General features: G+C 44.2%; 1 protein-coding gene across 3 annotated transcripts in view; it reads right to left on the reverse strand.

Annotated features, from left to right (window-relative positions):
- Window positions 1-11,544, reverse strand: part of LOC134350282 (receptor expression-enhancing protein 1-like) — a 66,419-nt gene extending 54,875 nt beyond the window's left edge. For 2 of the 3 annotated variants that reach the window (XM_063055316.1, XM_063055315.1), the window contains exon 1: window positions 10,769-11,542. In XM_063055316.1, coding sequence (XP_062911386.1) covers window positions 10,769-10,800 — 32 coding nt within the window. In that variant the 5' untranslated portion in view covers window positions 10,801-11,542. Of the gene's footprint in view, window positions 1-10,768 lie in introns of all 3 variants that reach the window. The other variant, XM_063055317.1, reaches the window with a different exon arrangement.
- Window positions 11,545-23,354: the final 11,810 nt, after the last annotated feature.

The following is a 23,354-nucleotide window of genomic DNA, read 5'->3' on the forward strand; positions in this document are numbered from 1 at the left end:
CCTAATTTCAAATAAACTAATCACTTCTGCCAACACAATGTCCATGTCCTTCCATTTCCAACACATTCATCTATCTATGGGCCCCTTAAATGACCCATTTGTATTTACTGTATCTCCAGCACCACTTCAGGCAGTGCACTCCAGACACCTACCACTGTAAAAAATGACTTGCCCTGATATCTCCTATGAACCTAACCTCTCCCCTCTGATCTCAAATGCATGCCCTCTGGTATTGGACATTTCAACCACTGGAAAAAAAGATACTGTCTGTCTATCTATGCCTCTCAGTCTTATATCGGATATTTCCTCAGTCTGCACTGCTCTAGAGAAAACAACCAAAGTTTGTCTAATCTCTTCTTATAGCACAGGCTCTCTCATCCAGCCAGCATCCCGGTAAACCTCTTCAGTACCTTCTTCAAAGACAACACCTGGGGTAACCAGATCCGAATGCAATACTCCAAATACAGACCAACCAGAGTTTTAAAGATGCAACATAATTTTCCCATTCTTGACCTCAGCTGCTCAATTAACAAACATGCCAAATACCTTCTTTAACACCCCATCAACTTGTATGGCCACTTCCAGGGAGTTATGAACTTGTACCTCAAGATCCCTCTGCTCATCGACACCAGTAACAGTCTAGCCATTAACTGTGCACTGTCTGTTTACATTTGATCTCCCAACAGGTTAACACTTCACAATTGGCCAGGTTATACTCCATTTGCCATCTGGCTGTTCACATCTATTACTATGGAGCAGGTGCTTGGGAAGTTGGAAAGTCTGAACGAAGGTAAGTTACTAGACCAGATGGATTATACCCCAGAGTTCTAAAAGAGATACCTGAAGAAATTGTGGAGGCATTAGTAATGATCTTTCCAAGATTCACTAGATTCCAGAGGCCTGGAAAGTTTGTAAATGTCACTTCACTTCTTAAGAAGAGACAGACGTAGAAGAAAGGAAATTATAGACCACTCAGCCTGACTTGTGGTTGGAAAGATGTTGGAATCTATTATTAAGGATGAGGTTTGAGAGGCACATGACAAAACAGGCCAAAGTCAGCATGGTTTCCTTACGGGTAATCTTGCCTGAGGTTGTTATAGCCGGGGGGGGGGGGGGGGGTGGGTGGTGGTGGTACTAAATGACTACCTATTAAATGATCCCAATGGCGTGTGCCTCAAATAGCCTCTGACAACCAAGTCCAGTTCCTGGCCTTTATATGTGGGTTAGCTACTAAGCTCAGCAGAACTGTTTCAACTGACAAAAGGGGCAGAGGCGGGTTACTGGCATCTTAAAAACCAGTCAATCTGGTGGCATGGTGCAAAGACAATAACCTATCCCTCAACGTCAGCAAGACGAAGGAATTGGTTGTTGACTTCAGGAGGAGTAGCGGACTGCACGACCCAATTTCATCGGTGGTGCGGAAGTGGACAGGTCAAAATCTTCAAGTTCCTCGGGGTCAATATCACAAATGACCTGACTTGGTCCAACCAAGCAGAGTCCACTGTCAAGAAGGCCCACCAGCTCCTTTACTTCCTGAGAAAGCTGAAGAAATTTGGCCTGTCCCCTAAAACCCTCACTAATTTTCATAGATGCACCATAGAAAGCATTCTCCTAGGGTGCATCACAACCTGGTATGGAAGTTGTCCTGTCCAACACCAGAAGAATCTACAGAAGATCGTGAACACAGCGCAGCACATGGCACAAACCAATCTTCCGTCCTTGGACTCACTTTACATCACACACTGTTGGAGCAGCGCTGCCAGGATAATCAAGGACACAACCCACCCAGCCAACACACCTTTTGTCCCTCTTCCCTCCGGGAGAAGGCTCAGGAGCTTGAAGACTCATATGGCCGGATTTGGGAACAGCTTCTTTCCAACTGTAATAAGACTGCTGAACGGATCCTGACCCGGATCAGGGTGGTACCCCCCAAATGTCCGGAGCTGCCTCTTGGTTTTTTTTGTACTACCTTACTTTCCATTCTCTATTTATGATTTATAATTTAAATTTTTAATATTTACTATCGATTTGTACTCCAGGGAGCGGGAAGTGCAGAATCAAATATCGCTGTGATGATTGTATGTTCTAGTATCAACTGTTTGGCAACAATAAAGTATAAAGTAAAGATGGGGCTCGTCAGCCATTGTTATCAGCACACCTAGGAGAAGAAAAACTCTGATCTCAAACTTCCAGCTATACCCACTCATGAGGAAGGTATTGGGAGTAAACCCAGAGCTGGAATCCTTAAGGCAGTTCTACATCCAGTTCAATGCTGACTGGCAACCCCTGCGATACTGCTGGTACCAAACTGTATCGGTCTCTGCCATTCCTTTGGGTTCATCAGATGCGTGGAGAGGGGGAGCTTGCTACATGAGCAACAGCTTGCTCTCCATATTGTACAGCCAAGGCTTGCACATCCAGACAGACAGGATGCAATATCCACAGTCAACCCTGAACAATAGAAACTACAGCACAGAAACAGGCCTTTTGGCCCTTCTTGGCTGTGCCGAACCATTTTCTGCCTAGTCCCACTGACCTGCACACGGACCATATCCCTCCATACACCTCCCATCCATGTATCTGTCCAATTTATTCTTAAATGTTACAAAAGAACCCGCATTTACCACCTCATCTGGCAGCTCATTCCATACTCCCACCACACTCTGTGTGAAGAAGCCCCCCCTAATGTTCCCTTTAAACATTCCCCCCCTCACCCTTAACCCATGTCCTCTGGTTTTTTTCTCCCCTTGCCTCAGTGGAAAAAGCCTGCTTGCGTTCACTCTATCTATACCCATCATAATTTTATATACCTCTATCAAATCTCCCCTCATTCTTCTATGCTCCAGGGAATAAAGTCCTAACCTATTCAACCTTTCTCTGTAACTGAGTTTCTCAAGTCCTGGCAACATCCTTGTAAACCTTCTCTGCACTCTTTCAACCTTATTTATATCCTTCCTGTAATTTGGTGACCAAAACTGAACGCAATACTCCAGATTCGGCCTCACCAATGCCTTATACAACCTCATCATAACATTCCAGCTCTTATACTCAATACTTCGATTAATAAAGGCCAATGTACCAAAAGCTCTCTTTACGACCCTATCTACCTGTGGCGACACTTTTAGGGAATTTTGTATCTGTATTCCCAGATCCCTCTGTTCCACTGCACTCCTCAGTGCCTCACCATTAACCTTGTATGTTCTATGTTGGTTTGTCCTTCCAACGTGCAATACCTCACACTTGTCAGTATTAAACTCCATCTACCATTTTTCAGCCCATTTTTCCAGCTGGTCCAAGTCCCCCTGCAGGCTCTGAAAACCTTCCTCACTGTCTACTACACCTCCAATCTTTGTATCATCAGCAAACTTGCTGATCCAATTTACCACATTATCATTCAGATCATTGATATAGATGACAAATAACAATGGACCCATCACTGATCCCTGTGGCACACCACTAGTCACAGGCCTCCACTCAGAGAAGCAATTCTCTACCACCACTCTCTGGCTTCTTCCATCGAGCCAATGTCTAATCCAATTTACCAGCTCTCCATGTATACCTAGCGACTGAATTTTCCTAACTAACCCCCCATGCGGGACCTTGTCAAAGGCCTTACTGAACTCCATGTCGATAATATCCACTGCCTTCCCTTCATCCACTTTCCTGGTAACCTCCTTGAAAAACTCCAACAGATTGGTCAAACATGACCTACCACGCTCAAAGCCATGTTAACTCTCCCCAATAAGCCCGTCTATCCAAATGCTTGTAGATTCTGTCTATTAGTACTCCCTCCAATAACTTACCTACTACTGACGTTAAACTCACCGGCCTATAATTTCCCGGATTACTTTTCGATCCTTTTTTAAACAACGGAACAACATGAGCCACTCTCCAATCCTCCGGCACTTCACCCCTTCACCCGTAGACAGCGACATTTAAAATATTTCCGCCAGGGCCCCCGCAATTTCAACACTAGTCTCCTTCAAGGTCCGAGGGAACACTCTGTCAGGTCCCGGGGATTTATCCACTTTAATTTTCCTCAAGACAGCAAGCACCTCCTCCTTTTCAATCCGTACAGTTTCCATGGTCTCACTACTTGATTCCCTCAATTCCATAGATTTCATGCCAGTTTCCTTAGTAAATACAGACGCAAAAAACCTATTTAAGATCTCCCCCATTTCCTTCGGTTCCGCACAAAGCCGACCACTCTGATCTTGAAGAGGACCAATTTTATCCCTTACAATCCTTTTGCTCTTAATATACTTGTAAAAGCTCTTTGGATTATCCTTCACTTTGACTGCCATGGCAACCTCATGTCTTCTTTTTGCCCTCCTGATTTCTTTCTTAAGTATTTTCTTGCACTTCTTATACTCCTCAAGCACCTGATTTACCCTGTTTCCTATACATTTCATACAACTCCCTCTTCTTCTTTATCAGAGTTGCAATATCCCTTGAAAACCAAGGTTCCTTATTCCTATTCAATTTGCCTTTAATCCTGACAGGAACATACAAACTCTGCACTCTCAAAATTTCCCCTTTGAAGGCTTCCCACCTACCAATCACATCTTTGCCAGAGAACAACCTGTCCCAATCCACGCTTTTTAGATCCTTTCTCATTTCTTCAAATTTGGCCTTCTTCCAGTTCAGAACCTCAACCCTAGGACCAGATCTATCCTTGTCCATGATCAAATTGAAACTAATGGTGTTATGATCACTGGAACCAAAGTGCTCCCCTACACAGACTTCCATCACTTGCCCTAATTCGTTACCTAACAGGAGATCCAATATTGCATCCCCTCTAGTTGGTCCCTCTATATATTGATTTAGAAAACTTTCCTGAACACATTTTACAAACTCTAAACTATCTAGACCCCTAACAGTATGGGAGTCCCAATCAATGTATGGAAAATTAAAATCCCCTACCACCACAACTTTATGTTTCCTGCAGTTGCCTGCTATCTCTCTGCAGATTTGCTCTTCCAAGTCTTGTTGACTATTGGGTGGTCTGTAATACAATCCCACTAATGTGGCCATACCTTTCCTGTTTCTCAGCTCCACCCATAAGGACTCAGTAGACAAGCCCTCTAATCTGTCCTGCCTGAGCACTGCTGTAATATTTTCCCTAACAAGCAATGCTACTCCCCCACCTTTCATTCCTCTGCCTCGATCACATCTGAAACATCGGAACCCTGGAACATCGCTGCCAGTCCTGCCCCTCCTGTAGTCAAGTTTCACTAATTGCTACAACATCATAATTCCACGTGTCAATCCACGCCCTCAACTCATCCGCCTTCCCCGCAATACTCCTAGCATTGAAATATATACACCTCAGAAGATTTTTACCACCACTCACAACCTTTCTATCAGCGGATTTGCTTAAACCTTCAACATCATTTATTTTCACCCCAGCCACACTGTCAGCTCTGGCACTCTGGTTCCCATCCCCCTGCAAATCTAGTTTAAAGCCTCCCCAGTAGCACTAACAAAGGCCTCAGACAGTCAAAATCTTGCCTGAATAATCTGTTGGAATTCTTTGAGGAAATAACAGGCAGGATAGACAAAGGAGTCAGTGGATGTTATTTATTTGGATTTTCAGAAGACCTTTGACAAGGTACCACACATGAGGCTGCTGAACAAGACAAGAGTCCATGGCATTACAGTAAACACACTAGCATGGACAGAGCACTGGCTGACTGGCAAGAGACAAACAGTCGTAATAAAGGGGACCTTTTCTGGTCAGCTGCCAGTGACTAGAATTATTTTGCAGGGGTCAGTGTTGGGACTGCTTCTTTTCACGTCATATGCCAATTATCAGGATGAAGGAATTGATGGCTGTCTACAGATGGCCTTAGATTAGCAGAATGAACAGAAAAGTGACAGATGGAAAACAGTGTAGGTGTGCACTTTAATAGAAGGAATAAAGGTATGGACTGTTTTCTAAATGAGGAGAAAATTCAAAGGCACAAATGGACTTGGGAGTCCTCACGCAGAATTTTCTAAAGGTTAACTTGTAGGTTGAGTCAGTGTTAAGGAAGACAAATGCAATTTTGGCATTAATTTCAAGAGGACTACAAAATAAAGCAAGGATATAATGCTGAGGCTTTGATCAGACCATACCTGGAGTATTGTGAAGTTTGGGGCCCCTTATCTAAGGAAAGACATGCTGGCATTAGAGAAGTTCATGAGACTGATCCCAAGAATGAGCTTAACATAAGAAACGTTTGATGGCTCTGGTCCTGTATTTGCTGGAGTTTATGGAGAAGAATGTGTGGGCACCTCATTGAAAACTATCAAGTATTGAAAGGTCTCGATAGAGTGGATGTGGAGAGGATGTTTCCTATTATGGGTGTGATCTATGACAAGAGGGCACAGCCTCAGAATGCAGACATCCATTTCTTTAGATAGAGGGTAGTGAATCTGTGGAATTCAATGCCACAGTTGGCTCTGCAAGCCATGTTATTGGGTATATTTAAGATGGAGGCTGATAGTTTCTTGATTAATCAGGGCATCAAAGGTTGTGGGAGAAGGCAGGAGTATGGGATTGAGAGGGCTTATAAATCAACCATGATAGAATGGTGGAGCAGACTCATTCTGAGTTCTGCTCCCATGTCTTACGGTCTTCATTCTGAATCCAAACAGTCAATTCATTATGGATCCCATAATCTTAATTCCTAGTTCATGTCTCATGAGGATCTTGTCAAACATTGTAAAAATCCATAGGTTACCTCCAAACACCTTCATCACCTTCTTGATAAACTCAGTCAAGTTAGCAAGTCATGATTTGCCCCATTAAAGCCATGTTGACTCTTTCTAATTAAGCCATGGCTTCAACTATTCATAAATCTTATCCCTAAGAATCCTCTCCAGTAATATATCTACCACTGGCACAAAGCTCACCAGTTTATTGTTTACAAGATTATCTCCCTTCTTCAATAATGAAGCAATATTAGCTACTTGCCAGTCCTCGAAGACCTTGCCTGTGGCTGGAACTGTATCTTTTTCTACTGCAGAGCCAGACACAACTGAGTTCATATATGAGTAGAATCATTAAATTCTTGAACGCACAGAAAATCAAAGAATATGCACACAGTACAAAAAACAAAGCTTTGAAGCTGGTAACTGCCCTTATTTTAATGAGGTCTGGCTGGCTTGCTAGATCAACTGGCCCATTTTTGAACACATAACAGCAGCAAAGTTGATCTGATATCAGCTTTGTAGAGAAAAAAAAAGGTTGCATTTAATTTTTTTAAAAAAGCAGAGAGATGGTGTATGTCATGGTTAGAGAGTTCAGAAGAGGAAGTGGAAAAGTGGAGGCACAGACCATCATTTACTGTTAAAGCAGGTTCAAGGGACCAAGTGTTTTGTTTCTTACATTCTATTATAAAGAAAGCACTCTTAAATAATATTTGACCAAGTACCAAACATAAGATAATCAATGTTAATCAGTTTTTTTGCAGGTCAAAAAGTGGAATAAAAGCAAATTGCTGTTATTTCTCAGTGGATCAGACAGATCTTGCATCACACTTTTTGTAAAGGCAATTATCAATCTCATGTCTGCTTTCTTGCCCCACTGATACACTCCTTGATTCTCTAAGTGTCCAAAACTCTACTGGATTAATCTTACATACACTCGTGCGTGCCTTTGGTACTCTGCAGGATGGAATTTAAGATTCATAGCCTTTGCAGCTTTCATCTTCCAGCACTTTGCTTTCAGATCCACATTCTGTAATTTTTACTTTATTCAAAGTACTGAAGTCGTGTACTGTAGCTACGTATCGTCATTTTTAGAACATTTTAAATGATGCACATCAAGGCAAATGGAGTCTATTACCCACAAATTTGGGAAACTCAGAAGTGTAGTAGTTAGCATACCAGCATTACAGCACCAGGGATCACTGATCAGGGTTCATCTCCTGCCGCTGCCTATGAAAAGTTTGTACATTCTCCCTTGATTGCACAGGTTTTCTCCAGGTGCTTCCCAGATTCCAAATAGGTACAGTTGGGGTTGGTAAATTGTGGCCATGCTATGTTGGCACCAGAAGGGTGGGGACAGTAGTAGGCTGTCCAGAATTTGATTTGACATAAACTGCAAGTTATGATGTTCTGATGTACATGTGACAAATAAAGCTAATCACCTTCTTCAAACTCATCCTTAATTACCTGTCATCATACAGCAGGTGACTAAGCTCTGGTTGGCTGGCAGGGCTTAAGTTCTGATGCTACCAAAAAAAATGGCTGCAAAATAACAGTCGATCACCATTACAAAATAAAATCTGCTTGCAAATGTCATATATACATTTCGGACAAAATAACATGGATGAAAATCCTGAATACTGAACGCAAAAAGGGGCAATTACACAATAATTAAATCTGAACAGAATTCCTTTGCAGTGACAATCCAACTTTAAGTTTTAAAAAACAGAAGTTGCAGGAAACAGCAAATGTAGAAAGAATTGTTAACATCTCTGGTCCAAGATTCTTCACCTGTTTCTACCCCCCCCTCCCCACCCCCCCCCCCGTGCTCTCAGCAGTGTTTTTATTTCAGATTGCTAGCATCTACAATTTTGATCTCGAAACCCAAAATTATTTTCTGTGGCTTGTGTTGCTCTTTAATGTCCCTTTCTAATTATTTGTTCAGGTGATGTGGCTGATTGAATATTTAAATACCTATCCACAATTGCCACTGAGAAGGTAATACCTTCCTGAGGCACTGCAACTTCTGCAACACTGCAATTGGTTACCAAGCTGGTATGAAACCCATAAATGCAGAGTTAACAGAAGCTTCATAAAGGTTTCAAATTTGATTCAACTTTTTGCATTCATCTGGGTGAATAACAAACAAAATTAGTATGAGAAATTGGGCCCCTTGCCCCTGCTCCACCTTGCAACAAGATCCGGTTGATTTCCCATTTTCGTACTTTGCGGTACTGCTAATACCTTAAAACTCGTTAAGCCATTCAGTTTGCTGAAAACTGGGGCCAAGTCTTCACAGACCTCTGGTACAATTCCAAAGCTTCACCCAGACATGCTGACAGCTTTGCTGTACACTGTTCAGTCTGCCAGGAATAACCCAGAGCTTCCAGTAGTTCTTCCTTCACTGATCTGACCCCCACTCTCATTTCCATCATTTGCTCTGCATTGCCTTACACAAGCTTAACAAGCAGCAACTTCCCTTTGATCAGAACACATTGGCACTGTTAGGATTTATTATGGCATCTAAAGGAGCTATACTGTCAAGTAATACTCCCACACCAACCCCCAAAGATATTGCTGGATTTCTCAGTTTCAATTTATACTCTTTCTTACTGGTCTCTAATAGAATTTAAATTATGAACAGCCAGTTTCAATCTACCTTTGCATCCTTACCACCCCTCCCTGAAACATTTAATGTGCTTGCTTTCTCACTTTTCCAGCTCTAATGAAGACGCATTGACAGGAAAGACAGTTTCCTTCGCCATAGATGCTGCCCGACTTGCAAAAACTTTCTAGCAGTTCAGTTCAGTTGTTTCTAGTCTGACTTCAAGCTGTCACTGAACCAGCTCTCAACCCATTTTAGCTCAGATGCAGGGCTCAATACAAAATGTCAATTCCTTCCCCACTATGTACAGATAGAGATTTTGTTTTTTTAAAAAAAAGATTTTGTTCAGATTTTTATTTGTTCTATTTTGTTGCTCTAAGTTCCAGTATCTACACTCTCATGTCTAACTCCATTGCCAGTATATCACCCCAGTTCCCTGTGCCCCAATCTCATTAACCAACAGTCCCTGGGATCTTATCAATACAACTAAAAATCAAAATAAGCAATATCCACTCCTTCAAAAGGGTACAGAGGAGATTTACCAGGATGCTGCCTGGTTTAGAGAGTATGCATTAAGGGAGCAAGAAGGGCTGAGATGGCCTGTTTCCATGCTGTAATTGTTAAATGGTTATATCGGCTTTACTCTTTGGAGAGAAGGATGAGAGGAGACATGATAGGGTTATACAAGATATTAAGAGGAATAGATAGAGTGGACAGCCAGTGCCTCTTCCCCAGGGCACCACTGCTCAATACAAGAGGACATGGCTTTAAGGTAAGGGGTGAGAAGTTCAAGGGGGATATTAGAGGAAGGTTTTTAACTCAGAGAGTGGTTGGTGAGTGGAATGCACTGCCTGAGTCAGTGGTGGAGGCAGATACACTACTGAAGTTTAAGAGACTACTGGACAGGTATATGGAGGAATTTAAGGTGGGGAGGGTTATACGGGAGGCAGGGTTTGAGGGTCGGCACAACATTGTGGACCAAAGGGCTTGTACTGTGCTGTACTATTCTTTGTTCCCTTTAAGCCAGTTTGTTGGAAACCTACTGAGAAACAACTTTTAGCAGATTATTCAAACATTTCTTCCCTTTCGTGATCCACAACATTGCTCTTACTGACTTCACAGCTCATACCTACGTTTCCAAAACAGCCATTCAGCCCATCCACACTGCTCTGACCCACAGAGTACACTCCTCCCCTATTACACAACCAATGACCACTGCAAACTGTTTGCACCGCACAAGGGCCATTTACCACAGTTTAACGTTTAATAAAGAGGTCGGCGTCTCTGAAAACTAACTCCCGCGGCTTCTTCTGCTGAAACAAACGGGTCCGCGTTTTATTTGGGGTTACTATTTTTCTTGTTTTGGAAACGGAATGGAACGGGAAGAGCTTGCACCGAGTGCAGGGGCAGGAGGAGGGGATCGCAGAGTGAAGGTCGTGTGAGGAGACCGAGGAGGGCTTGCATACTCACACCACCAGCCTGGAGAGGAGCCAGGACACCATCGCTGCAGCGACCGTTGGGATTCAAACCGGCGGCGCGCGGAACCCTGCGGCTTCTCGCTACTCCGGTCCGGTCCGCCGTTGTCGTGGGGGCGGGGCCGAGCGAGCTGCCTCTATTGGGTCCGCTAATCTTCCCCACCCACACTTGGCGAGCTCACTCTGTGTAGCCCCCTTTTTATAGTGCTTGGTGGATGTCAGTCAGTTGGTGCTAGAACACTTCCCTTCACCAAGACTCGGGAAGATCCTCCAATGGGGGGGGGGTCCTTCTGGATTCGTGGGGCGACTGTGCCCCTCGAGGAACCACGTGCAGTGTGTGTGTGCGTGTATATACACGTGGTGGAGGTACTGGTTTCCCCTTCAGAGTCAGTTTTGGTAAAGGAAATGCCGCCTCGAACTGGTCCCGCCTTCTCCCCGCAAGGAACTTGCTTTGAGCGGCTTGACTCTCAACTTGGTCCGCCTTGCCGGGTCAGGAGCAGCTTCCAACCAGTTCGCTTACTGAATCAGGCGCTGGCTCTCTGTGGGTTATCCTGGTGAAAATATTGATTCTGCCCAGTCCGAATTGAGAAGAGCTTCCTCTATACGTTAATTGCTTTTTTTTAAAAAAAAAGTGGCAGAATCTTTTACCTCCGCTTGTTAGCAGAACGAGATCAGCCACCAGTTCAAAAACACCTGCTTTCCTTTCTTACTGGATTACACAACTGTATAACTCTTGGAGGACTAGCAGTCCTCCTTGCTCCTGCCTGTCCGCTTCGACGGCTAGGGGCGGAGCTAAAGGAGTACGCATGCGCCCTCTGTTTCGCGGCAGCTGCTTCACCCAGGTCCGCCTAGCCGTTGACTGTTTAAAACATGTAGAGGGCGCATGCGCTTCAACGTAGCCCGAGCCGTTGTTTGCGCAGTCTGACATGTGAATATGAAGTGTTGTTAAAGTTTACTTTTATATGGTTTTTCCCCCAGTGAAAAATATCTTCAACGACCAAATGATTGGAGCTTGAAGGTGTCTCTTAAATTACCTCTTATTGGTTCGACTTGTATTCGGTTTGGATCTTTAGATTGTTTCTCCTGTCTGTCACACTTTCTGGTTTTCTCCGGCCTCCACCCTCAACCTTTTGTTTCACTGGGTTGCATTCTGCGCACACACGCAGTTTTTGCGGTCAATCTCGCAAGTTCCGTTTTTGATTCTGTGCTTTATGATGTTCTCAGTCCCAAGAAAAACAGCCTGCTGGAGGAATTAAGCAAGTCGATCTGTATCTGCGGGGGTAAAGAACTCGAGGTGATTCGGTTTTGCACCAATCCTGCTGCAGAGTTTCGGCCCGAAACATCGATACTGTAATTCTTTTCCTCCCGCAGAGCCTCCTCGACCTCCAGCAGATTGTTTGTTGTTCTGGATCCCAGTATCTGCAGGCTCTTGTGTCTCCTTCCGTGGGGGTGCCAGTGATTAATATTAATGACAAGCCCATAGCCGTCCACAGCTGTTTCAACCATACCTTGCTCTCTGCTTTCTGTGTTTGTACTTTTCTCCCAGTTCCTCCGTCAGTGTTACATGAACTCTGCTGATAAGGTGTGCTTTCCTTAAGCATCATGGACAAAATGCTGGAGGAACTTGGCAGGTCGGGCAGCATCTATGAAAATAAACAGTCAACGGTTCTGCCTGAGATTCTCCTTCAGGACTGAGAAGGAAGGAGGGAAATGCCGGAATAAAAAAAGGTTGGGGGAGGGGAAGGAGGCTGGGTGGAAGGTGATAGGTGAAGCCAGGTGGGTGGGAAGGGTCAAGAACTGTGGAAGAAGGAATCTGATAGTAGAGAAGAGTGGACCATAGGAGAAAAGGAAGGAGGAGGGCACCAGGGGGAGGTGAGAGAAAAGTGAGAAGAGATAAAAGGCCAGAGTGGGGAATAAAAGAAGGGGGTGGGGTGGGATATTTTACCGGAAAGAGAAATCAATATTCATGTGATCAGGTTGGAGGCTAGCAAGGTGGAATATAAAATGTTGCTCCTCTGTTCTGAGGGTGGCCTCATTTTGCCACAGGTCAGATTGGGAAAGGGAATCGGGATAAAAATGTTTGGCCACTGGCCACGCTCCTTAAGTGTACCTTCCAGCTGACCATAGTCAACAGAATATCCTTGACTATCATCTATTTCCTGTGTTTTGACTCTTAGCTAGTGCAAGGACAGGTTCCTCTGGTCCATAAGATCATAAGATAGAGGCGCTGAATTTGGCATTTGGCCCATTGAGTGTGCTCCACCACTTCATCACGGCTGATCCATTTTTCTTCTCGGCCCCAATCTCCTACCTTATCCCCATGTTCCTTCATGCCCTGACTAATCAGGAACCTATCAACCTCTGCCTTAAATATACCCAATAACTTAACCTCTTCAGCTGCCTGTGGAACGAATTCCTCAGATTCACTACTCCTCATCTTTCTAAATTGACACCCCTCTATTCTGAGGCTGTGTCATCTGGTCTTAGACTCCCCCACCTCAGGATATATCCTCTCCACATCCACTCTATTGAAGTCTTACAACAGGCGATAGGTTTCAATCAGTCCACCCCTCATTCTTCTGAATTCTGGGGTGCACAGGCCCAGAGTCATCAAATGCTCTCCATATGACAAGCCTTTCAATCCCAGGATCATCTTTGTGAACCTACTTCGAACCCTCTCCAATTGCAGCACATCCTTTCGAAGATAAGGGGCCCAAAACTGCTCATAATACTCCAAGTGAGGCCTCACCAATGCTTTATAAAGCCTCACATTATGCCCTTGCTTTTCTATTCTAGTCCTCCTCCTCTTGAAATTAATGATAACATTGCATTTGCCTTCCTCACCACAGACTCAACCTGCAATTAACCTTTAGGGAATCCTACACAAGGACTCCCAAGTCCCTTTGCACATCAGATTTTTGAATTTTCTCCCCATTTAGAAAATAGTCTACCCTTTTATTTCTTATACCAAAGTGCATGACCATACACTTCCCAGCACTGTATTCCACCTGCCACTTCTTTGCCCATTCTAATTGGTCTAAGTCCTTCTGTAACCTCTCTACTTCCTTAAAACTACCTGCTCCTCCACCTATCTTTGTATCATTCACAAACTTGGTCACAAAGCCATTAATTCCATCATCCCAAGTCATTGTTACGTAACGTAAAAAGAAGTGGTCCCAACACAGACACCTGTGGAACATCGCAGCTAACCTGAAAAGACTCCCTTTGTTCCCTCCTTCTCATCAGCCACTGTTTTGCCCATGTGTCTTTCTTATAATACCATGGGCTCTTACCTTGTTAAGCATTTTCCTGTGTGGCACCTTGTCAAAGGCCTTCTCAAAATCCAAGTACACAACATCAACTGATTCTCCTTTGTCTATCCTGCTTGTTATTTCTTGAAAGAATTCCAAGTGATTTGTCATACAAGATTTTCCCTTGAGGAAACCATGCTGACTACAGCTGATTTTATCATGTGCTTCCAAGTACCCCGAACCGCATCCTTAACAATTGACTCCAACATCTTCCCAGCCACTGAGGTCAGACTAAATGGCTTATAGTTTCCTTTCTTCTGCATCTCTCCCTTCTTGAAGAGTGGAGTGACATTTGCAATTTTCCAGACTTCTGGAACCATTCCAGAAACTAGCGATTCTTAAAAGATCATTACTAATGCCTCCACTATCTCTTAAAAAAAACCCTCTTCTTCTCTTACCACTATCTCAAGAAAAAAAAAATCATTTGGTGCTCACAGTATGGTCTCTGCTATGCCAGAGAAACCAAATGTGAGCACTTTGCGGTACAAGGGAAAGGGAGTCACACAGAATGTGGCTGGTCAAGTAACTGAGTATCAGCAGGTAGGCATTTTGGAGACAGTAACTCTGACTCTAGTTTTGAAGGTCGTTCTGGAAATGGTAGAGCTCATAGTACTCAAGACAGGTTGGGATTGGCGCATTCCTGCTCTTTGTTAAACACATTGAGGAATTTAATGGCTTTGTTGCAAAGTTTTAGGGGCAGGTAGTTTTAAGGATGTAGAGAGGCTACATAAGAACTTAGATGAAGTGAATGGGCAAAGAAGTGGCAGATGGAATACAGTATCAAGAAGTGTATGGTCAGGCACTTTTGTAGAAGAAATAAAAGGGTAGACTATTTTCTAAATGGAGATAAAAATAAAAAATCAGGTGAAAAGGGACTTGAGACACCTTTTAAGATTCCCTAAAAGTTAATTTGCAGGTTGAGTCAGTGGTGAGGAAGACAAATGTGATGTTAGCTTTCATTTCAAGAGGACTAGAATATAAAAGAAAGGATGTAATGCTAAGGCTTTATAAGTCACGGATGAGACCTCACTTGGAGTATTGTGAGCAGTTTCGGGCCCCTTATCTTAGAAAGGATGTGTTGACACTGGAGAGGTTCAAAGGAGGTCCACAAAAATGATTCCGGGATTGTCATATGAAGAGTGCTTGAATTCCCTGGGCCTGTATTCACTGGAATTCAGAAGAATGAGGCGTGGCCTGATTGAAACCTGTCGAATATTGAAAGGTCTTGATAGAAGGGATGTGGAGAGGATGTTTCCTATGGTGGGAGAGTCTAAGATCAGAGGGCACAGCCTCAGAATAGAGGGGTGACCATTTAGAATGGAGATGAGGAGAAGCTTCTTTAGCCAGGGAGTGAAGAATCTCCACAGGCAGCTGTAGAGGCCAAGTCTTTACATGCATTTAAGATAGATGTTGATAGATTCTTGATTGGTCAGGACTTGGGGAAAAGGCAGGAGATTGGGGCTGAGAGTGAAAATGGATCAGCCATGATGAAATGGCAGAGCAGACTCGATGGGCCAAATGGCCTAATTCTGCTCCTATATCTTATGGTCTAATTGATTAAATAGAGTCAGTCATAGAGTTATATAGTCTAGTAACTGGCCCTTCAGTCTGACTTAAACATACTGACCAAATGGTCTGCTTAAGCTAGTTCCATTTGCCTGTGTTTGGCCCGTATCCCTTTAAACCTTCAATAAAGGAGGCATGATTGGTAAATCTGCAGATGATGTTTCATTTTGATGATGTGATTGCCAGTCAGTATGGCAGTCTTAGGCTAGAGCAGGGGTTCCAAACCTGGGGTCCATGGCATTAAAAATATTTATTTATTTATTGAGACGCAGCATGGAATAGGCTCTTCTGGCCCTTGGAGAAGTGCTGGCTAGCAATTCCTTGATTTAACCCTAGCCTCATCACAGGTCAATTTACAATGACCAATTAACCTAGTAACTGCTACATCTTTGGACTGCAGGAGGAAACCGGAGCACCTGGTGGTCTTGCGGAGAATGTACATCTTTACAGTCAGCTGCAGGAATTGAACCTGGGTCACTGGTACTCTAAAGCATTGAGCTAACGACTATGCTACCGTGCTGCCCGTATGGGTTAGGAACCCCTGGGCTAAAGGATGACATTGATTACAGATTGAAAGTAATCCTGAAAACTGTGAGGAAGCACTTTGGAAGGGCTAGTAATGTTAAAACATACACCATGATTGGTCGAACCCAAAAATTATCAAGGAACAGGAGACCTTGGTGTACAACGTAAAGATTAGCTTTATTTGTCACAAGTATATCGAAACATGCAGTGAAATGCATCACTTGAATCAAATCAACCCAGCGAGGATTGTGCTAGGGGCTGTCCACAAGTGTTGCCATTCTTCTGTGCCAACGTTTCATGCCCACATCTAACCCGTACAGTTTTGGAATGTGAGAGGAAGCCCACATGGTCATAGGGAGAATGTACAAACTCCCTATAGACAGCGGTGGGAATTGAACCCCGACTGGAGATTGTGCTAACCACTACCCTAACACCCCTGGATCCAAGGATCTTGAAGGTGGCAGGAGCAGTTTTTGGACTGGTAAGTAAATTATACTTGCCTTCGTTTGCTGGGGCCATAGAGCAAGGATGTTGTAAAACATTGGTTGGGCCAAAGTGGGATAATGTATACAAGTTCTGGCAGCCACACTATAGGAAGGCTATGTTTGCACTGGAGGGAATGTGGTGGAGGTTTACCAAGACGTTGCCTGGCAGGAATCAGGAGGAGAGACTGCATAGGATAGGTTTATTTTCCTTGGAATGAAGGTAGCTGAGAAGGGACTGACTGAGGTGTTCAAAATTATAAAGGGCATGAAATTCTTGGTTGCTGCAACTGTAACGAAACTCAATTTCCATTGGGATCAATAAAGAATATCTGTCTATCTATCTATCTAAATGGTTGAATAGTAAGCTACTTTTCCCTGTAGCAGATGTGGATAGAATAAAAGGGCAAAAGCTTAGGGAAGGGATAGGAATTTCTACTGCCCTCACAGGTCGTGTACAAAGCTAGGCAGAGAGTTAAACACTTTCTTAAAAATCACCTGAGCCAGAAGCTTTCTTCAGGATTTTTAATGAGAAAACTTAGTGAAACTGCAGGAAGTTAAATAAAACATGTATTAGATTCAATACAGAATTGTCACACAGCTGAATAATATGAGGGGGCAGGAATTCAAAAGTAACACTGTTTTGACTGTATTCATGGGTATTCATGCTTGGTTGAATGACAATTAGACACGGATCAGCGTTAAACAAATTAATGCACACATGCAACATTCTATAGCCATGCCGTGGACTGGAGTGAACTTGTGGCATGACGATAGCTTAATAGTGATAAACGATAAACATAATACTTCCTTCAAAACACAAGTACTAAATGTTTACCAATTTTAAGAAAACTTAAGACTCAAAGATATTGCTGTTGCAAGCGTGGATAGAGATGGATGTCTTTCTACCGTGATTGCTCCAAGTTGGAATACAAGTTAATCCGTGCAGGAAATGATGTGAAAAAAAAGCTTACATACAGGAAGTAATGTTTGTACAAGATGAACGGCATACAACACAAACAATGCCTCTAGAGCCAGAACAAAGATTCCGAGGGGTTCTGAGGGAGAATGTTTTCACCCAGAGGATGGTTGGACTCTGGAATGTGCCTGCAGAGATGCACACTGTATTTAAGTAGCTATATGAGCACTTGGATCGCCAAGGCTACAGGCTGATTCCGGGAAAGTGGGATTAGAGTCAATCAATGTCAATGGGTGTTAGAAAAAACTGTAGGCGCTGGAATACGGAGCAAAACCCAGATGGCTGGAGGAACTCAGTGGGTTCCTATGGAGGCAAATGGACCTTCATTGTTTTATGCCTGCTATCTTCCCTTTAGCTTTCTGCCCAGATGCAGGGTTTTGGCATGAAACATCAACGGTCCATTTCCCTCCATCGATGTTTAGGGTCCAGACCCTTCAACTGGACAGGAAGTTAGAGGGAAGAGAGCTATTAAGAAAAAATGGTGGTCTGTTTCCCTCCATAGATGTTGCCTGATGTGCTGAGTTTCTCTCCCACTTTGTTCACTGTTAGTAGGTCTTGAGGCATGCTGGGTTGAAGTGCCTACTTCTGTGCTGTTTGACACTACAAATCTATAATACTTTGATTTTTTAAAGGGATTAACCCTCTCCCCTACCCACCCACCTTCCACCTCAGTTGGTCTCACCTATCACCTGCCATTTTGTACTCCTCCCCCTCACTTCACCTTCTTACTCTGGCTTCTGTCCCTTTCCTTTCCAGTCCCGACGAAGGGTCTCAGCCCAAAATGCTGACTGCTTATTCCTCTCCATCGATGCTGCCTGATCTGCTGGACTTTTCCACTATTGTGTGTTTTGCTCAAGATTCCCAGCATCTGCAGAGTCTCATTTGTCCTCATATTTTTATTCAGTCTTCAGGGGTAACCACGAGATACCTCCAGCCATCACTTTAATTCTCTGTCTTAACACCTATGCTGACCTATCTATCTGTTGCCCTCTGCACTGTTCCACCGAAGTTCAATGTAAATTTGAGGAACAGCACTTGATCTCTATCTCAGCATATTGCAACCACGGGAGATTCAGCAGATGCTGGAAATCCAGAGTAACACAGACAAAACACTGGAGGAACACAGCCTGTCAGGCAGCATCTATGGAGAGGAATAAAGAGTCGATGTTTCAGGCCAAGACCCTCATCAGATCCTGATGTCAACAATTTATTGATGCTGCCCGACCTGCTGAGTTCCTCCGTTTTATTTTGTGTGTGTCGCTCAGTATATGGTAACTGTCTGGACTCTATACAGGACTCAATCACTTCAGTTTAGCAGATTTTCTTGTTTGTACTGAAACTAGCCAGTTGTGGCTACAAAATATTTTCTATTAAAAAAAAACCTGAGTTTGCCTCATGTCAAAGAAACTGATTGTTAGGTATTTACAGCAGTCTCTTTTTGGCTTAGGTTTCAGCAGTTGGTTGGGCCAGACTATCGCAGCTTCAGTTGTCCCTCAGGTTGTTTTTTTCTCTCCATAGCTGCTCTTGTTAATGTATTAACCGGATGTTTCTGTAAACCTAACAACCCTGACCTCGCCCTAGCAAAGGCACTCCCTTTGTTCTATCCACCCCTCCCCAACATTCCCTGAAACTTGTTTTTTTTTTAATTTCTCTATTTTCTAGCTCTTAAACCTGAAATACTAACTTTCTTTATCCACAGGTGCTGCCTCACCTGTGGAATGTTTCCAATGTTTTGTTTTTATTCCTGTTTTTCTCTTTCTTTCCCCCATGAAAATTAGATAGAAGTGTATGTTATCATGCAGTCTCAACCGGAATAAATAGCGACATTTTCTCCCCCCATCAGTTTATGGTTCAAGGCCAACAGTCATAACTCACAGAAAAAGTACCGCTTAGAAGTGGGCCAATAAGCCTTTCGTCTACACTGTGTCTTTGCATGAAAAATATACAGTGTGGATAAAAGTATTCATGTTTTAGATTAGATTCGATTAGATTATGAGGACACGCAATCCTCTTTTATTGTCATTTAGTAATGCATGCATTAAGAAATGATACAATGTTTTTCCAGAATGATATCACAGAAACACATGACAAACTGACAAAAACCACATAATTATAATATATAGTTACAACAGTGCAAAGCGATACCGTAATTTGATAAGAACAGATCATGGGCGTGGTAAAAGTCTCAAAGTCTCTCGAAAGTCCCATCATCTCACGCAGACGGTGAACCTCCAGCACTGCAAACTTGCTGATGCAGCATCCTGGAAGCATCCGACCACAGTCCGACTCCGAGTCCGTCGGAAAGCTCCGAGCCTCCGACCAGCTCTCCGACAGCGAGCACCGAGCACCATCTCTGCTGAGTGCTTCGACCCCGGCCCTGGCAACAGGCAAAGCTGAGGATTGAGAATCCCCTCCGGAGATTCTCGATCGCACAGTAGCAGCGGCAGCGAAGCGGGCATTTCAGAAGTTTCTCCAGGTGTTCCTCTGTGCTTCTCATGGCTGTCTCCATCAAATCAGGATCGTGCACGGCCCCTAGTTAACACATATCGATATCATTTGGAAAGGCCACGTGCGCTGCGTCGTGCCACCATCTTCTCCTCCCTTGTTTTATTTCAAGTTTTCATGTTTTATTGTTTTACTACATTGAATATCAGTGGATTTAATTTGGCATTTTTTTGACACTGATCAACAGAAAATGACTCTTCCATGTCAATCTGAAAACATCTCTATAAAGTTATCTAAATTATTTGAAAGGTAAAACACAAAATAATTGATTGAAAATAATCGCCCCCTTTAATATGACACACCAAATAATCACTGCTGTAGCCAATTGGTTTTAGAAGTCACATAATTAGTTAAATAGAGATCACTGTGTGCAGTCAAGGTGTTTCAATTGATTGTAGTAAAAATACAACTGTATCTGGAAAGTCCAACTGCTGGTGAGTCAGTATCCTGGGAAAAACTACACCATAAATGCAAAAGAACAGACCAAGCAATTCTGAAAAAAGGTTATTGAAAGGCATAGCATTTGGAGATGTTAATGAAGGAAGGAGGGCTGTCAAGATCGGCTCCCCCTTTGAACCCTGAACTGTTTGAAGTGATGGACAGGCGATACCCCAGTAGGGGGATAAAAAGGCACAGGTTCACTAAGGCAGGACACACACGACACCCGAGGTAACAAGACCCTGGAAGCGGTGCGTCTCTCACAAGTCGGTGGTAAGTACCGGGCCATAGACGCACAGGGTGGAAAGGCACGATCGGCGGGAACCTGGTGTGTGTCCACCCTTGCCTGGGTGCTGGGTTCACCGCAGAGAAACGATCGTATTTGGAAATGGAGGGGTCACGGTCGGTGACCTCAGATGACATCACAAAGGACTCACCCGAAAGCTGACTGCATAGGTCTATGTGGAAGCCTTGAATATTCATTCGTTTTGCTCTCTCTCTCCTTCCCCCTCACTGTCCATCTCCCACGGCAGCGATTACTGCGAACTGAACTGAACTTTGTGTCACTTTGAAACTGGTCATTTACCCCTAGACAACGATAGAGCTTGATTGATCCTGTTATCTGAATTCTGTGTACATGTATGTTTATCATTGCTGAACTGTTGCATTCATTATCCTTTTGATTAGAGTACTGTGTTGCTTGTTTCTTTAATAAAACTTTCTTAGTTCTAGTAATCCAGACTCCAACTGAGTGATCCATTTCTGCTGGTTTGGCAACCCAGTTACGGGGTACATAATATAAGTGGGGCTCTCGTCCGCGATTTTGAACGCTAAGTTTGGGACGGAGTAAATTGATTGGGTCAAAATTCCTGAAAGAAAGAAAAGACAAACAGCAGAAATGGAGGCTGAGGAAATTATAAAGGCGCTGACCTTGGAGGCATTAGAGGATGCCAGGAAATCGGAATTGGTAGCTGTGGCCAAATGGTTGAATCTTGCTAAGGGGAAGTCGACAATGAGGAGAGAGGAGATTACACAGAGCTATCGTAGAGCACTATGTATCTAAAGGTGTGTTTCCCCAAGGCGAGCTGGAGGTGGTGTCTATTGAAAAACCTGCCGGAGACGCGGTATAGGTGCAGCTTGAAAAACTGAGACTCGAGCACGAGTTCCGGGTACGGCAGTTAGAACATGAAGAGAAGCAGTTAGAAAGGCGGGAGAAAGAGAGAGAGTTAGAAAGGCAGGAGAAAGAGAGAGAGTTAGAAAGGCGGGAGAGAGAGTTAGAAAGGCAGGAGAGAGAGAGAGAGACAGCTGGAGCGAGAGGAGAAACAGAGGGAAAGGGAATTCGAGCTGGAGAAGTTAAAGATAAGGGCAGAGCAGGGGCCCGTGCCGAACCAAGGTGGAGGGTTCCGGGCGACCCAGGAGGTTAGGCTGGTTCCCCCATTTGACGATACCGACGTGGATCGGTACTTTCTCCATTTCAAAAAAGTTGCTACAAGTCAGGACTGGCCGAGGGATAAGTGGGTTGTTTTGCTTCAGAGTGTACTGAAAGGGAAAGCCCAAGAAGCTTACTCAGCTTTGTCCGCGGAAGATGCCCAGAGGTATGAGGTGGTGAAAGAGGCCATCCTCAGGATTTATGAGTTGGTCCCGGAGGCATACCGGCAGAGGTTCCAGAATGCGAGGAAGCAGTGGGACCGCACGTATTTAGAGTTTGCCTGTGAGATGCAGACATATTGTGAGCGTTGGTGCACCTCAAAGGGGGTAGAGGGGGATTATGACAGACTGCTACAGCTGATCCTGATTGAGCAGTTTAAAGATTGTGTCCCTGAGGGTATGAGACCCTACCTAGATGAGAAAGAGGCAGCCACGTTAGCCGCAACTGCTAAGTTAGCGGATGAGTATGCGTTGATGCATAAAATGAAGTTTGCCCCGAGTAAAGGCTACCAGAAGGGTAGTCAGGACGGCGGGGAGGGTCTGCCAGAAAAGTCAGAAAGTAAGCCGGGGACTAGTGAGAAGGATAAGGTAGACCGGGAGCAGTCTGGTAAGAAGTCTCCTGGGGTCGTCTGTTATAATTGCGGGAAAGTCGGACACTTTGCGTCCAGGTGCTTTGCCCCAAAGAAGGAGACGGGAAAAGGAAAAACGGCGATTTTGACTGGCTGTATCGAGCTGGTAAACGAACCGCTAGGAGAGGACAGGTCTGCCAAAGTTCAGGAAGGGCGCGAGAGGTTTATCTCGGCCGGATTGGTGTCAGTGAAGGAGGGGTTAAAACCAGTTCCAGTGCGGATCTGGAGAGACACGGGAGCGTGTCAGTCACTAATACTGAAGAGTGTATTAGAGTTTTAGCTCAGAGACCCAGACTGGGGAGGTCAAGGTCAAAGGTATTGGGGAAGGGACAGAGGCCTTTGCACCAGATACACTTACAAAGCAACCTGGTCTCTGGACTAGTCACGATCGGGGTGAGGTCTGAATTACTGATGAAAGGCGTGGAAGTCTTGCTCGGTAATGACGTCGCCGGGGGAATCATGTTCGAAGCAGTGTGATTGACAGGTCAGCCTGCCAGCATTGAGGCCCCGCCCATGGACTCACAGGTTCATCACGGGACTGCGGTAGTAAATTTAGCTGAGACGTTTCTGCCAGCCTTGTACGAGAAGGGGGTAGAAAGTGAAAAGAAGGAGTGTAGTGAAACAAGAGGTAGTGAGGGAGCTGGGACAGACGTAGCATTAGCCAGGAAAGAATTTGTGCAGGCGTAGGAGCGAGACGAGGGGCTGATGGTTTCGGCAG

The sequence above is a fragment of the Mobula hypostoma genome, chromosome 8, assembly GCF_963921235.1.
Source record: "Mobula hypostoma chromosome 8, sMobHyp1.1, whole genome shotgun sequence".
Classification (NCBI taxonomy): Eukaryota; Metazoa; Chordata; class Chondrichthyes; order Myliobatiformes; family Myliobatidae; genus Mobula; species Mobula hypostoma.